This window comes from Convolutriloba macropyga, chromosome 9 (assembly GCF_964194025.1).
Source record: "Convolutriloba macropyga chromosome 9, txConMacr16.3, whole genome shotgun sequence".
In the NCBI taxonomy this organism is placed as follows: domain Eukaryota; kingdom Metazoa; phylum Xenacoelomorpha; order Acoela; family Convolutidae; genus Convolutriloba; species Convolutriloba macropyga.
This window is the reverse complement of record NC_134476.1, coordinates 6,118,422-6,134,097: the sequence shown is the minus strand read 5'-3', so window position 1 is coordinate 6,134,097 and position 15,676 is coordinate 6,118,422. Positions and strand designations below refer to the sequence as shown.

General features: G+C 35.3%; 1 protein-coding gene across 1 annotated transcript in view; it reads right to left on the bottom strand.

Annotated features, from left to right (window-relative positions):
* Positions 1 to 15,676, bottom strand: part of LOC142345581 (DNA topoisomerase 3-beta-1-like) — a 52,361-nt gene that overhangs the window by 24,803 nt on the left and 11,882 nt on the right. Inside the window, exons 5-9 of the mRNA XM_075397702.1 lie at positions 12,095 to 12,249; positions 8,907 to 9,047; positions 4,448 to 4,670; positions 1,557 to 1,693; positions 438 to 527 (exon numbers count right to left, since the gene is read on the bottom strand). Coding sequence (XP_075253817.1) covers positions 438 to 527; positions 1,557 to 1,693; positions 4,448 to 4,670; positions 8,907 to 9,047; positions 12,095 to 12,249 — 746 coding nt within the window. The remainder of the gene's footprint in view (positions 1 to 437; positions 528 to 1,556; positions 1,694 to 4,447; positions 4,671 to 8,906; positions 9,048 to 12,094; positions 12,250 to 15,676) is intronic.

Genomic DNA, 15,676 nt, shown 5'->3' with positions numbered 1-15,676 from the left:
CTGTTTCTGAATAACCGCAATTTAGGTCACGCAGAAAGCGTGAAATCAAGCGCGAAAAAAGCCATTTAAGCAGTGACGAGACAGAATGTTCTAGCACAAATGTAAAACGAAAATGAAGCGTCAGACGACGAAACAAAAAAAAACCAAGAGCACCGCAATATAGCTACGCTCAGCTTACAGCTTCGCAGCTATAAAAAAGACACAAGTGTACATTAATTACTTGACTGCGTTCGAGAGCAAATAAAATTTTTAAAAACTGCTAGCCTCTAATTCTCATTTCAGTCTCTTTTATATTCAATTTAGCTTTTTCGAGAGCTTCATAGTTTCTTTTTTTCTAGTCTCGAATAATCCAAAAATATACGCAGGCCAAAACTGTCCTATTCCAAGATGGCATCCTCGTTTCCCAATAAAAGTGATGGAATAATAAGTCGACTTGCCTGTTGAAAGTCGTTCTCTCCAGATGCGATTCTGTTAAGCTCTTTTTCCATTGCACCTCTCATAGCGGGAGAAACTAACTCGTAGTCAATCTGAACAAACAACCACCAATCTACTCAGTTTATTTCCAAAATTAGAACATTATATAAAGTGACTGAGATATCGGTCATTTCATTTGGTTTTCAGTTAGTCTTAGCTGCCAAAAATACACAAATAAATTTTCCAGAATTCAAAAACTTGCAAGATTCTTTGCAAGAATTTGAATCCGGGCTAAATTTTTTTCATTTAATTAGGTTTTGTAATTTGTTTGATAAACAATAATTTGCTTCAAAGATGTTTCCTAATACATTTGTACCCCGGTTTAATTTTTTTTTGCCTTGATTGATATCTTGCAAGATTCTTGCAAGAATCTTGCAAGTTTTGAATCATCATGCAAGATTCTCGCAAGATTTGAATCCCTTCATCACTAGGGAGCAGAAACTATATTTGTGCAATTATTGAGTTGATTTCATTTTTATCAGGACATTGCACAAATTATGTAATTAATTACGAGACCTGAAGTGACTCTTAACGAGCATTTCAGCTCACTAATAGGAAACCCAACGACCTTAATTGTGTCAACAACAAATGTTTTTTTTTGCCTAAACTGGCAGTTTCACAGTACGTTCAATGTACTCTTGTCACTACTGTGGCAAACGTTCAACATTGGTTTTTTAATGCTGACAATGTTGGCCCTTCTATGTTGCCTACCCTAACGAGATGAAACAAATATAATGTCCACTGCTTTGCAGCTGTGATAGAGGATCCTCTACTACCAGGTCTAAGTTTTGCATGACTTTATTCATGAGACAACCTAATTGGTTGAAATTTGCCATATGAATGTATAAATATATCCCAAGTACTTTTAAAAATATTATTTCTGCATGCTCCCTTAGTTGAAAACAGTCGCTTAATTAAAATCAAAGTAGAGCAGAAAAAGAAAACACGTTTTTATTGTACCCACAGCTTAATCAAATATCTGGTTCAAAATAATAACACCCGATAACTATAACTCGGACAATTATCCTAATTAGAAATATTATTAACATACATGGAAAAGAATCAGGAGTTATCATACTAACTTTTTGATAACCATGAACAAGAACGATTCCCAAACTAGTTGGCACCAATTTCCTCGATCCTCCACCTCCTGTTGAAACTGTGACGTAATTGCGGTCACAAATGTTCTTGATATGCACGGGAATACTGGCATCGGTTCCTGTGAAAACAAACTTTCATAAGAGACAATAACATAACCAAAAAGTTTTTGTATATGCTGGTTAAATCTCTAGACTTCTATCTTTTGTTTTTGTAGACAAAATATGGTAAACATTTGGTTCAACTCAATCATAATCATAACCACCCCACCCTCCCCTCCCCTCCCCTCCCCTCCCCTCCCTCCCCTCCCCTCCCCTCCCCTCCCCTCCCCTCCCCTCCCCCCCCCCCCCCCCCCCAGTACAAAATTTGGTATCCCGATATAAAAAGATTTTAAAATCACAGTCAACGTCTATCAAAAAGTTCAGAACCACGTCTTTCACTTTCTGAGGCCCAAAATAGAAGTGTCACACTATAGCCGAGTAGACTGAATGCAAATGACTCCGAACAACCACCACCTACCACCTACTTTGGACTATCATAGACATTTAAATCATTCACAAACCAATTCATGCTTCGTTTTTGTTCAATTTTGTTTTGATCTATTTACAGTCTGCAAAAATAAATAAGTTTTCTTAATTGCTTTCAAAAAAGTTCCCACTGCCGCCATGTACTCTAATGTGTCCAGGACTGAATTCAAGTTCAATTTAAGTTGTTTGACAATATTATTTGTAGTGTAACAATAATGGATACATGTAATCTTACACTGTGTAAGAGAATGTAGATAAGGATTCAATTACATTGTTCTAGACAGTTTGTTAAGTTTTTTTCAGTTTTAAGTTGCGGGAACAACCAACTCGTTTTGGTTGCGATAAGGACAAAAGTCAATGTTCTTTCAAGTTTCACTTCTGACTTGATTGTTGCACGACATGCTCCAGGGGAAAGAGGAGGCCAACTAACTCATCACAGACGGTTGACCAGATCGTCAAAGAGGGTGTAACTCAAGTTGCCTAGAGAACCGGTTCGGAAAAAGGTCAAGAAAAAATGGGCTAATCAGCCAAAACGCGTGCGAGCGCGGAGACCGGGCGAACGTACGTGCCGTAAGCCGTTTTCACCTTCACCACACGGTGTTGTCCATCTCGTCCAGGGTAGACTTCGCGAACACGTCCAAGGGGCCAAATTCCACGTGGAGTCATATCTTTCAGAATCCAAACAATGTCGTTTACTCTCAGTGGTGTTTGGCCACTATCGCTCCATTTGGACCTCTTTAACAGTGTCGGAAGATACTCATTGACGAGTCGTTTTCAGAATTGGTTGACCATTTCCTGCACATTCTTCCAAGACTTGAAACTGGCGGGTTCTTGGCTGTCGAACTTTCCTGGTGTGAGAGAATTGAACGGTCTGTTGATCAGAAAATGGTTTGGCGTGAGAGGCATTTCATTTTCCGGAAGGTCAGCGACAATCGTAAGTGGTCTGGAGTTCAATATAGCTTCGGTCTCGACCAAAATTGTCCTGAACACATCAAGCGACAATCTTCTGGCGCCTAGAATGATCAATAGAGTGCGTTTCGTGGTCTGGAGAATTAAAAAAATTTTTTCTGACATTTCTCATTTATATGATACTGATTGGATAAATCGATGCAAATAGCTTTCTGTTTGATTACAAACCAATTCAAAAGAGTGGTTTAATAGTTTTTTCCGCAATTGAAACGGATATGTAGTCAGAAAACTAAATTGTGTTTTTTGAATTTTCTTGATTCAAGGAACATTTCTCTGATTTTTGTTTATTTTCGCAGATTTTTCTTTAAAAATGAGAAAATTGCCTTTACTCGCTTTGAAAATAATGAAACTAGTCAAGGTTTATGAATCGAGGAGTTATAGTAACAAATAAGGTTTTTGGGGGACAAATATCAATTTTTTGGAGGCTTTTTGTCGAAAAAAAGTAGAGATTTTGGATGGCTCTAACCGGGGAACAGGACATCAGAGGTAACGTCTGAGACCTCGGGCGGACTTCTTGTGGTGACGTCTGAAACCAGTAAAAAAAACTAGATCCTCTCGTCGGGGTGACGTTTGTAACCCAAATTTGGCTTCGTCGCTGAAAAAATTGCTTGTCTTTTTTTGTGTCTTTTCTGTGTCTTTTCTTTGTCTTGACCGGCTGCCAGCTTTCGGGTTCCGTTTACTGTGCTCGGCACTTGATGGTTGCACTGACCGCTGATGCTCTCTTCAGTACGTCGCACAAGTTGTGGAACAAATAAACTATTTGCCGGTAACAGGGGAGACTTTTGTCCTCAAAATTGTTTTGGGGACTGAAGGTTTTGATCTTTGAACGAGGGGTAAACCATAAAATGTAAGAGAATGTAGATAAGGATTCAATTACATTGTTCTAGACAGTTTGTTAAGTTTTTTTTTTCAGTTTTAAGTTGCGGGAACAACCAACTCGTTTTGGTTGCGATAAGGACAAAAGTCAATGTTGTTTCAAGTTTCACTTCTGACTTGATTGTTGCACGACACACTGTTTTTTGTTAGTCGTATTAATTTGATTGTTAATAACACTAACAAAATCTGAATTCAGTGTTTTTTACGCTGATTGGAACTATACTACTGACTGAAGATAATGTTTCAATAAAGCTTAACATCTTTCACTTTTATTTCTTTTACTCTTATTCCATTTAGTTTCAATTGTTATGAGGTGCTTTGGATAAGCAGTTTATCTTCTGTCTTTTAGATAACTGATGATGGCTATGAGAGCCGAAAACGTTCTTACTTCTTTTACCTTTATTCTATTCTTTCACTATCGTTCTTAATATTGATTCCCTTAGTCTTTTCTACTTCAGACTATAACTACAAAAAAGTCGTTAGAGAGCTTCATTTTAACATACCAATGGCATGTTTCTCCATGAGAGTGATAAGGTCACTTTCAGTTAAATAATCCGGAGGTCCAGTCTGGTGTTCTCCAACTGACATCTCCTGCACTTTGGCCTTATGACCCTCTTTGATATTCTCAGACACTGTCAAAACTGCATCTTCTGAGTCCCCGCCACTACCGGCTGAATTTTTGAGAGCGTGCCAGGGCATGGCTATTGTGAAACCCGGATCCAATTCCTGAAATTTAACAGGTCAACTTTACAATAAAAAGAGGGTTAAATAATTAGTCATTTTTGAATTCTATAGCTACCTCCTATGTAAATGCGCTCCTAAGTTCCAAATTAATTGAAATACTTTTCAATTTGTTAAAGAACAGCATTGGGAAAAAATACCTTTGCAAAACAATCAATTGGCCATTGATTGTGTTTCAAAACAATACAGCACCGGGGGCATTATTTGTGTGGTTTTGCAGAAATAATCTGCAGAGAGCGGTTTGCGTCGTCCCAATCGTCAAGAATAAAATAGAGACTGTTTATTTTTTCCATAACTGTATTCAGCAATAACGCAGAATAATTGCTGAATACAGACATTGATACAGGAAAGATGTTCATTGACATAATCCCAAATCGAACTAATTGGCTGGCAACACCAGTTCAATCATATCTGTTCTTTTTTTACTCCATTCCATAAACTTTCCTTGTTAAAGTTGGACGAATTGCCATCGAACGGAAGGCGAGGGCACGCTTTACTTCTAGCGTGCTTCATTGGGGGATAGTAACCCGGTTGGTCTTCAGAGCTTTCTCGACACCAGCAATAAGAGGGGCATAGGATATTAAGCAAAAACCCGATTAGACGAGTATTTTAGTTGAAATTAGGCGACATTTCTCAACAAACAAGCATAACCGACTTGGGGCTTGGGGTGAGAATTAACCCTAATAACTGCCTTTCACATCTTAACAGTTTCACTGAATCACATACTAAGAATCTAGTAAGTCGTAAGGCTCTAAGCGAACTTAATGCCTTCAGGGCGTTACCGATCTACCCCGTTTTGAGGACGAACAGTCAAAAGCAACAGACAAAAAATTGATAAAGCAAACAAAGACTGCACAGAAAAAGACCACAACACTAAAATAGCTAAAATCTTTTGAGAGCAATTAAAAAGTCAAAGATGTGCCAAAACAGTAAAAAGAACAACGAAATAGCTATATTTATTTAAGCTTTAACAGTTAATACTAAGGTTATTCTAATATCTCATTCAGTTTGTGAAATCTTGCTCAAAATAGATTTTTTTAATCTCAAAACTTTGCGTTCAGGCAATTCCAGATCCTTTTCTGTGAGGCAGGCGGATCTCGTTCAATTTGTTGAGACATTCCCTTATTTTTCTCGTTCAATTTGTGAAAAGTTCGTTCTCGCCATTTCTCTGTTCCATTAAAAATGCCCGCCTTCGTCAATTTTTGTAGTTCACAAAGTTGACTCCCGGTAGTAGCTCTCCACATCAAAACACAAAATTTTCCACAAGACTTTTTGGAAGCTGGATGAAGCGCACAAACTCTGCCGCATATATTCCCCGAAGGCAAAAATACAATGCTTAATTTTTGCTTGAAAAGCAACAATGAAACCACGAAATTGAACTTTTCAGCATGCAGCTTGCGTAAATAGCCATCATAATGATCAGTGCTCAGAAGTTGGCGAACATATTTGACTTTCAACGATATTGCTAAAAAAAACAGATGAAAAGGTTCGTCAGACTTCTCTGATAATAAAAGCCCACAAACTGGTATTTTTCTATCCGAAATATTGGTAAAACTGTATCAGTATAACTGTATAAACTTAATTATAAGGTTTTGGGGCAGTATTGAAAGTTCCAAAGAATGGGCTCGCTTTTTTTGCGAAAACATAAGCAATTTTTATTGTTAATATAACGATTCCCCTTTCTTGATGAAAAATTTGGATTATCTGAGGATTTCGCCCAATCTTAGAAATGGAACACTCGTTCATTTTTTGCTATTTGAGGCAAAGTTTTATCGCGTAATATCCAATCCCCCTACTAATACTTAGACCTAAGAAAAAACGAAAATTGGCACAATTTTAATATACTTTTAGTACATAACGGCCAATTAAGTTAGCGGATCCAGTTCTGAAAGAGAGCACTAATTTAGGTTACGCATCAAGAGGTCAAGCATGAAAAGTCGCCCGAAAAGTCACATCGGTTAAGCAAAAGTACGTTCCAGAAAAAAATCAAATATAGCCGGCAGATTGCCGGAAAATAACCGCGATAGACGCTTGTGGCCTTCCATGAATTGAAACAACTTTAGAAATAAGATAGATAGATCGACCACCAGTCCTTTCATAGACCACTAGACTTTTTATTTAGATTCGTCATTTTTACATACGCTCTATAAGGAAAAAGCCCTAATTGAGCTTTTTTTCAACATTACTATTCGAAATCAAAAACTAAAGACTCTAATACTCAAGAATTAGGGCATATACGTTTGGTACTACTTAGATGCACACTATTGATCTTAAACTAGTAAATGTTCATGAAAATTCGTAAAAGTTCAATAAGTGAGGTTCAGAAGTCATTTTTTTAAAGCGGTAAGTCATTGAAACATAAACCGACAAATGTCAGAGGATTTCTATTGAACAACAGGCGAGGCAATTTGATTCAGGGGCTGTAGCCTAGATCAAATTTTCTTTATGGGTGCAAAAAACCTTCCCCCCGTTGAGATTCGAACCACTGACCTCCAGATTCACGACAAACCGAAATAACCAGTGCGCTAAGAGTCACCTACTTTAGCCATGCTGCAACAAATTTTATATTAGCAACAAGCTTTATTTCGGAGTGAGAGCACTAGAGATCACTCAAAAACGAAGAACGAAAGCGTGAAAAAGTCACTTGAGAAGTCAAAGAATGTTCTAGAAGAAAAGCGCAAAATTTTCAAGAGAAAAATTTGCATAAAAAAACACACGTTTACAATAATTGCTATGAACTTCGTTCAAGAGCAATTAAAAATTCAACTACAAAAACTCAGGGTAAGACGAAAAAACCTGTTAGACGAAAATAAAAAACATCAAATGACGTAAAATTCAAAGAATTTTCATTGACTAAACAAAAAACTAGACCTAGAACAAACGGACTACGAGTGAATTGGGAAAATCAATTCCAAAAAAAGGATCAACAAAAATTAAAAAAAAAAACAGAAAATCAGTGTCAGAATGCCGCATGTGAACAAAAAACCACTAGCGAGAAATGGACAGTTGGTTCAAACAAAAACTAGGCCTAGAATTAACTATGAATGGATTGGGAAAACTATTTAGAAAAAAAATCTGTCCAAAAAATCGAAAAAAGTAAAAATCAAAGTGAAATTGCCGCATGTGAACAAAAAATCACTATCGAGAAAGCGAATTTCGGTTCAAACACCGTTTTCTCATCGGACTACTTTAAAATTAGAGCGAAAAAATTTCACGCCGCAAAACGACTCGCTTTTCCGCTTCAATTCCTGTTTCGGCGTGACCAAAATCACTACTCCAATTTGACTTCAGAAATCATGTGTGAGCAGAACTTAAAAGACAGGGCCCCAATACAATTCAAATTCTTTGAATTACAAAAAAGTAGGACCGCAATAATAGCCGCCTGAAATTGCTGACGCATCTATTAAAAACTGTCAAGCAAAAAATTTGCAGGAAAAATACAGAATAATTGCTTCGAAAGTATAGTTAGGGGGATCTATAGCGTAATTAATTGTAGAACTAAACTTCGATAGCTACATTTCTTGTTAAAAAGTAAAGAATTTTGTTTGCTTTTGTCAGCAGTTCCTCTATGAGGATTCTCCAAGATAGGTCCTTAGATGTTAGGTTAATTTCAAATCATTCAGTTTAAGGCATTTAATATAATCAAGTGCCTTAAACTGAATGATTTGAAACTAACCTAACATCTAAGGACCTTTCTTGGAGAATCCTCATAGAGGAACTGCTGACAACAGTAAACAAAATTCTTTACTTCTGGAAATTATTTTTTCCAAAATTGTCTATTTCTAGCTTTTTTTGTGCACAGAGTCTCGTAACTCAAGGAAGACCTAGCTGATTGAAAGGATTTCAAGGGATCTTAAAAAATAAAGCAATCTGAGAAATTAACGTTACACAAATTTGCGATTTGCGGCCCTTTATGATAATAAAGCTAAGAACAGGCTTTGTTTGCATCAATCTTGGAAATTCAGGTATATTTTCAAAAACCTTCGCTGTTCATATGACGGCACGAAAACTTGCTTTGACGTATTTTGATCCCTTAGCGCGCTGAAAGGGTGTTTCAAGAAGAACTTACTACTACTGCTTAGTGAATCAACTCTGCTTCAGCTATTACTCTCCGTTAAAGTTACGATGGTCATCATAGATTTTAATCACCAAGTTTTTGCATTTTTTAAGCCCGGAGTTTAAATTTTCCGCAATAACTCAAAATAGCAATGACATGCTCACCTGTTTACCGGATGCGACAAAAATTTCACTGCCAATTTTGTACTTGATTGTTGTCTGTAGATAAGTCAAGTCAGGCGACACTGACCCAATGAAGGTGCGAACTATGAAGTCATACAGCTTCCAGGCATCTCCACCCCCCACCTGTAATGAGGGGAAAAAACTTGTCATACAGCGTTGCCTAACATGTAAGAACAATTCCGCCGGCACTCATGAAGAAAAATAAACCGACTAACCTCGGACGAAAAACTCGAACGACTTAAAGGGGATGTAGGCTACAGAAACTTCTATGCAAAAGCTTCAGGCAACGGTGGGGTTCGAACCCCCACTTTGCGGTATAAGAGTGACATTAGACACTAAGCTAAACGCACCATGTTCAGTACTCGTACACAAAGGTTTCGATTTTAACAACAGACTGAACTTCTGAAAGAGCAATTTCAATCCCTCAAAAAATACAGGGCGAAAAAATCACTCGAAAAGTGCAACCGAACGGTTAAACAAAAAATTTAAAGACACGTTTACAATAATTATTTTAATCTTCGTTCGAGAGCAATTAAAAACATAGCCGGCAAACTGCCGGAAAATAGCCGCCGTTGACCCGCTTGACGAATATTGTGATTGAGACAGAAAAAAATAACAGATAACAATTGACAGAATTTTTCTAAGCGTCAATTTTTTTGGTGTGCAAATTCTTCATATTCGGCTAGATTCTAAAATTACACTTAATTCAGCTTTTAAACTGAACGCTATTATGCATAATGCCAGCTAGCAATCGCTTTAATGAACTTTGATAACCTAAAGCAATATAACTTAAAGACCGGGCTTTATATGCTTATCCTGTCTTTAAGACTCGAAGAGGCCTCATGGTTTTCTGGTTTTTTTGATAAATGAGCGAACAAGAAAACCGGAAGTTCAGGGAGTGAATAAAGTTTGAAAAAAATTTTCTAAGAACGAATTCGAAGAACGGAGAAAAAAGAGTGGTTCATTTGTTTATGCCTTCTTTTCAAACATAGAGAGAAATGTAGGTGAGAAAAAATTTTCGCTAAGCGAGCAAATTTTTTTGATCACGTGCGGCTTTTTTCGACGCGTTTTTTTATTTTTAGTTCAATATTTTCGGGCAAAGTAGCTTTTTTAAAACACATTAACAAGTATCTGGGAGCGTTTGTGACTATCTCAGTCAAATATTCCAGTTTTACATGCAACCTTGAGCTACTTTTGTGATTTTGCTAGTTTAGCCACTTTTCAGCGGTTTGTGTATACTGTTTCATGTTTTAGTGTCTGGGTTAACTTTTTGGTTCAAGTCAATTTTTAAATTGGTGTTGGTGGTCTTTTGATTTCCCTAAAAAGAAATTAAGTGTTCATTTTTTTTAAATAGGCTAAATTAGAACAATTTTTTGATGAATTTTTCGGTTTTTGAAAGTTTTTGCCAAAATCTTCTGTTTTTTAGCCTTCCTGATTATTCTTTTCAGTTCAAATTAACTTCAACTGATAAATTAAATTGATGTTAGGGTGCTTTGTAATAAGTGAAAGCAATTAAAGGTTTGATAGCGGAATTTTTTAAAAACATATCAATTTTTTTGTTAGAGTGCGACTTTTTCAAGCTGTTTTTATAGTTCTTCGAAATTTTGTTCTCTTAAAAGTTATTTTACACTAAACTTCAAATTTGCATGGTTTCTAAAAGCAGAATTTCAAAGGTTTTATTATAATTAAAGGGAGTTTCTTTGCTAATTTGAAGGTTTTTAAACAAATTCTCAGGTTTTAAGCCTATTTTAGCGGTTTTTAGCCCAATATTGTGCTTTATTGATTTTACTTATAACCGAAGATAAGCTTAAGGCTCAGGGGCAGCTTCTATTACAAATTAAAAACAGGTTCTGTGGCATCAAGTAATTTACTTCTTTGAATTTTGACAAAAATCCGAAAAAATTGTAAAATTTTTCTTCATTTCTTACAATTTTTCGCTTCAAATCAAAATTAAGTGCTTGTGCTTATTTTGGTTTGCACAAGTTTGTGTGTGCAATGAATTTGTCTCAATTGTTTGAAATGTTGTCTTCCTTTTGTATTTGTACTTGTACAAAATGAAAGCGTGATTGAATTTTGTGATTTAAAATACTTTTTAGTTAAATTTTCTTTGATTTCAATTAGGAGAGTCTTTTTTCTCCATTGCTGCTCACTTCCATCGGTAGTTAGTTACAGTTAGTTACGCAACATGCTGAGGTTGTTTTTGTTTCAGACATCTTTGAGTCTTCTCCGGAATTCTTCCGGTTATGTTTTTTGATTTTGGTTTTTCTCTTCTGACTTTGACAGTACTCACTACATTGCGTAATTCAATACGTGAAAGAATTTAAAATCCAATCAGTTGAAACAGTGAATGCAGTAAGTCAAAAGTCAAGCTTGAAAATTGTGACTTATGTAAAACGAAAAACGTGATCAAAAGGTAAAGTGAATTAAAAAAAGGAGAGCGCCCAAATAATAGCTGCTGAGAGGCTGACGGCGGCTATTGAAAATAAAAAGTTGTTTCTTTTGGCTGTGTAAAATCCGCTATCTAACAATCCAGCTTTTCTAACAAGAAACCTTCACATACTAGTTCTAAATAAAGAATTGAACTAGAAAAAAACTGCAAAACTCTCAAAAAAGAGTAGAAAACACTTCAATGAAATGGGACAAAAATATATTCAATTTCCTTCCTCAAAACCGAGTCAAATTTATTATCAACAAAAAATATCACAAAAAGAAAAAAAATGATATCTTCAACCAAAAATAGCCGAACACTACAAAATTCATAAATAGGATAAAAACTGTTGAAAACTCATATGAAACTGAAAAATGATGAAACTCGCTGACAAATGCGTATATAATTCTAATATCTGCTTCAGATGGTCAAAAATGCATCGAAAACTACATTTCAACTATGATCTATAAAATTAGAGCTAAACAAAACAAAATGTTCATTCGTTGCTCTTAGAGCAATGAATGAACAAGTATCACTAATACTTTTCACTGTTTCAGTATTTGACCTAAACACTTGATTCGCTGCGGGAATTGACTTAACATTATGTGAAAAGTGACCGCTAGAAAAAAAAACAGTCACCATTACTCCTCTTCCAGTCGTAATAAAAGGAGAGCGCTTGAATAATAATCGTTTGAGTAGAGCTGGTGAGCAGAATCAGTTTGAACCTGATATCTAATCGTACCTGACTTGGGCTGTTGACACTTCTAGTTGGTGTTATTGGCGGATGGTCCCCATGGTCATTACCCTTCCTTGCTTTGCTCATATTACCCCCCAACAAGTTCAACTCACTGATCACAGACTTGAATGTGTCACCATGACTCAGCATCTGGACTGTGCCTGAAACAAAAGGTCAACGGTTTAAACAAAAGGTCAAAGCTAAGCCGAATAGAACGACCCGAAGGCAATAAATCCATTTCTTTTTGATTTTAACTTTGATTCGAGTTGATTGCATGAAACCAAGAATTTAGCAAAAGAATTATTGTTCGGACTCCCAATGAAATGTGGGTTAGGAACCCTATAGCAGGCCTAGGTTTTTTGTTCAGAGGATTTTTGACCTATCGATATCTTACGGAGAGAAACAAAAGCCATTACATTGGAAAGCTCTGAAAAAAAAACAATCGACTATTGAAGGGATATTTTCAGTTTCTTGATTTTTAAAGTTTTGAAAATTTAAATTTCACGCTTTTTCACTTTTGAAAAAGCGCTATTAAGAGCTGAAAACATCTTTAAAAATATAGAAACATACACGGTAAATTGGCAAAAGTAGCCGCCGTGATGCACATTGGGATTGAAACAGAAAAAAGAAAGAAGAGGTGAAAGTTGACTGAAGAGCCAAAAAGTGTTCTAAATTTGTGTGCACTCCACTCTCATTTAGATTCAAAAATTATACTTCTTGAAAAGATGCAAATAACATAACCCAGACTCAGCAAGTTGCAAAAATCACAAGTAGCATTAAAATGTTTCAAACAAAAATCAAATTGGAAGTTCGGGGAAAAATTTGCTTCTCAGAAACAAATAGATTGGGTGCCAACAAATAGTTTTCTTGCATTGATAACAGTTATTACATAGCTTAATAAGAGTCCCAATTATATAGCCTAGCAATTTTATGTATGTAATTGCATCAATTATATGTATATTTTATATATAGCAAATTATATACAACATTAAAAAATATATAACAGAATATTAATGAAATAATAAAAACTGAAAACTGGGCTTTGAAGGTTTATAACGTTTCTATTTATGATTTAGTTTTTTGATTCTTTGTATGATGCTCTGCTGAGCTATTGCAATTTAAAATCACTTTCAGCAGAATGAAAGAAGAGTAAAACTAGCCTCGCCAAGTCAAAAAACATAACATTTCACGCAAAATGTTAAAAAAGCGGCAAAATGAGGCAGAGCAAAACAAATTTTAGGCTAGAGAAGTAAATAAAACAGACAGAAGAATGGGAAACAACACACAGAGGAATTAAATAAGGAAAAGCAAAATGTGATAACACCTGGACCTTTCTCACACGGTGCTACATTAAAACCATTGTTTATAGCAATCATGAAATATCATTAATTTATATACAAATGACTATGGTAGGGTATAAATCATAATAGACGATACGTCATGATAAAAAACAGAGCAAAATGGAAACAATTTAGGAACCAAATCTGAAAATCTTAACTTTTGTTATAACATTCTCTCAAAATTTCGAATTCTAACATTGCTCTTAAAACATATTAGGAAAGCATTTTTAAAAATTATTGAGCACCAACATGACACGCAAACGCACTGGAAAACATTCAAACATGAGCAAAAAGACTACAACGAAATCTGCAGAGTTGGTTCAGTCATTTTATGAAAAATTAGTCCTTTCAGACCCTTAATGATTATCACTAAGTATCAATGCTGCTAGGTCAATTCTATATAAATGATTGAATACGAGAAATTGTTTATATAAATGATTGAACATGTGAAAAGGCAAAAAACTCGAAAATGAGGAAGTCATTTTTGAAAGAGGTAAGCCCTATTTGTGGAAAGTCATGTGTGACCAAAAACTTGATTACGCAATTAAACAAAACTCGCTCCATTAAGAGTAACAATGGCGACAGTGACCTTGACGTCATATGGTCGTAACAATATCTGGACGATGAAATAAAAAAGAGAAGGCCAAAATTAGCCTCCGCTATCGCTTAGCGGCTATCAATAAAGACTAATTTTAACCAAAAAATACCGCAGCCATCCAACAAAAGCGGAAAAACCGCCGTTAATTCCAATGACCCCCGTTGGGATTTAAACAACTAGAAAAAATACGCGAATAAATGACAAGCTATTATTTTCGAAGTGTCGAAAAATGTTCAGATTTCTTCTGAGGGTCATTCGATTAGATAAATATGGTGAGATATGCCTATAATTTCGAGAGCAACAAGCTTAATACTAATATCAGTATACCCTAAGGAACTTTAATGATTTAGCGAACTAAAAAAAGACTTAAAAAAGAACTAAAAAAAGAGAAAAGCTACAAAACCCCATAAAAAGCGTCTAAAACGGCGAAATTATGAAAATACCTCGATTGCATCTAAAAGTCTAATATATGATTGGGATGGACAAAAAAGGCTCACAAATGTACAATTACTTATTAATACGGCTTGGAATAACCATTTTACCAAAAAATGGTGAAAGCGAAAACACAGCTGGCAGATTGCCAGAAAATAGCCGCAATAGCTTCGTAAATCTGCAGTCTCGAAAAAAAATTAAAAACGACAGACCAAAAAAATTCATTCTGTTCATTAAAGGCTAACATGGTAACTTTTGATTAAGAATCTGTATAACTTATTGATGTTTCAAATAGCTGCTCTCAAATACTATTCAATTAGAGTGATACAGACGATATCACCTCATCTCTTTGAACTAAAATAAAGAGAAGTCAATTTCAGAGTGAGGAAAGTCACGTGTGACCAAAATTTGATCACGGGAATGAGAAAAAAGACGGGAATTTGATCACGGGAATGAGCTAAAAATGACGACACGCACGCAATTCAGGTGACGTTGCATGAACGAATGAACAAAAAACAGATTTAAAATAAAAAAAATACGAACTAAAAATAGCCGGTAGAATTCCGGAAACGACTCGAAGACTCGTCTCCAAGAAAAAAATACCTTTTAAGTCAACTGGCTCCTACTAAAGTTATTAACAGAAACAAAGTAAAAAAATCAAGTCAGCGCATAAAACCATTTGCACAAAAAAATTACATTACTCCTATATAAAAAACAAGCGGATTTTTTTTACGCAATTGAAAACATCGAAGTACGTGAGCATCAAAAGTCAAGCCAAGTTAGCCTCCCAAAACTTCATTTTGGAAGAAAAATTTGAACTCTGTAAGAAATGGTCAAAAATTGTTACAATTTCCGAAAGTTTTCTGAATCGAAACACTCTTTTACAATACAAAATCAGTAATCAATTGGTAACTACATAAACACTGTTGCTATAAATTTAGACGTAAGTTGTCGCTTTAAATCACAATGAATGCGATAAAACGAAATAACCAAAATATAAATTACTCAAACCAAAATTAATGAAAAATACTGAAGAAACAGAACAATATTCAAACGCAAAAATTCGGATGTTATCAAAAACAAGCCCTACGAATATTCGCAGAAAAAAACTTGTTCAAAAATTGTAAAAAAGCTAGCAAATCCCCAATGCCATCTGTTAAATTAATTGAAAACAAAAAAACTTTAAAATTCAAAGGAACAAGAAAAAATTATTAGTAC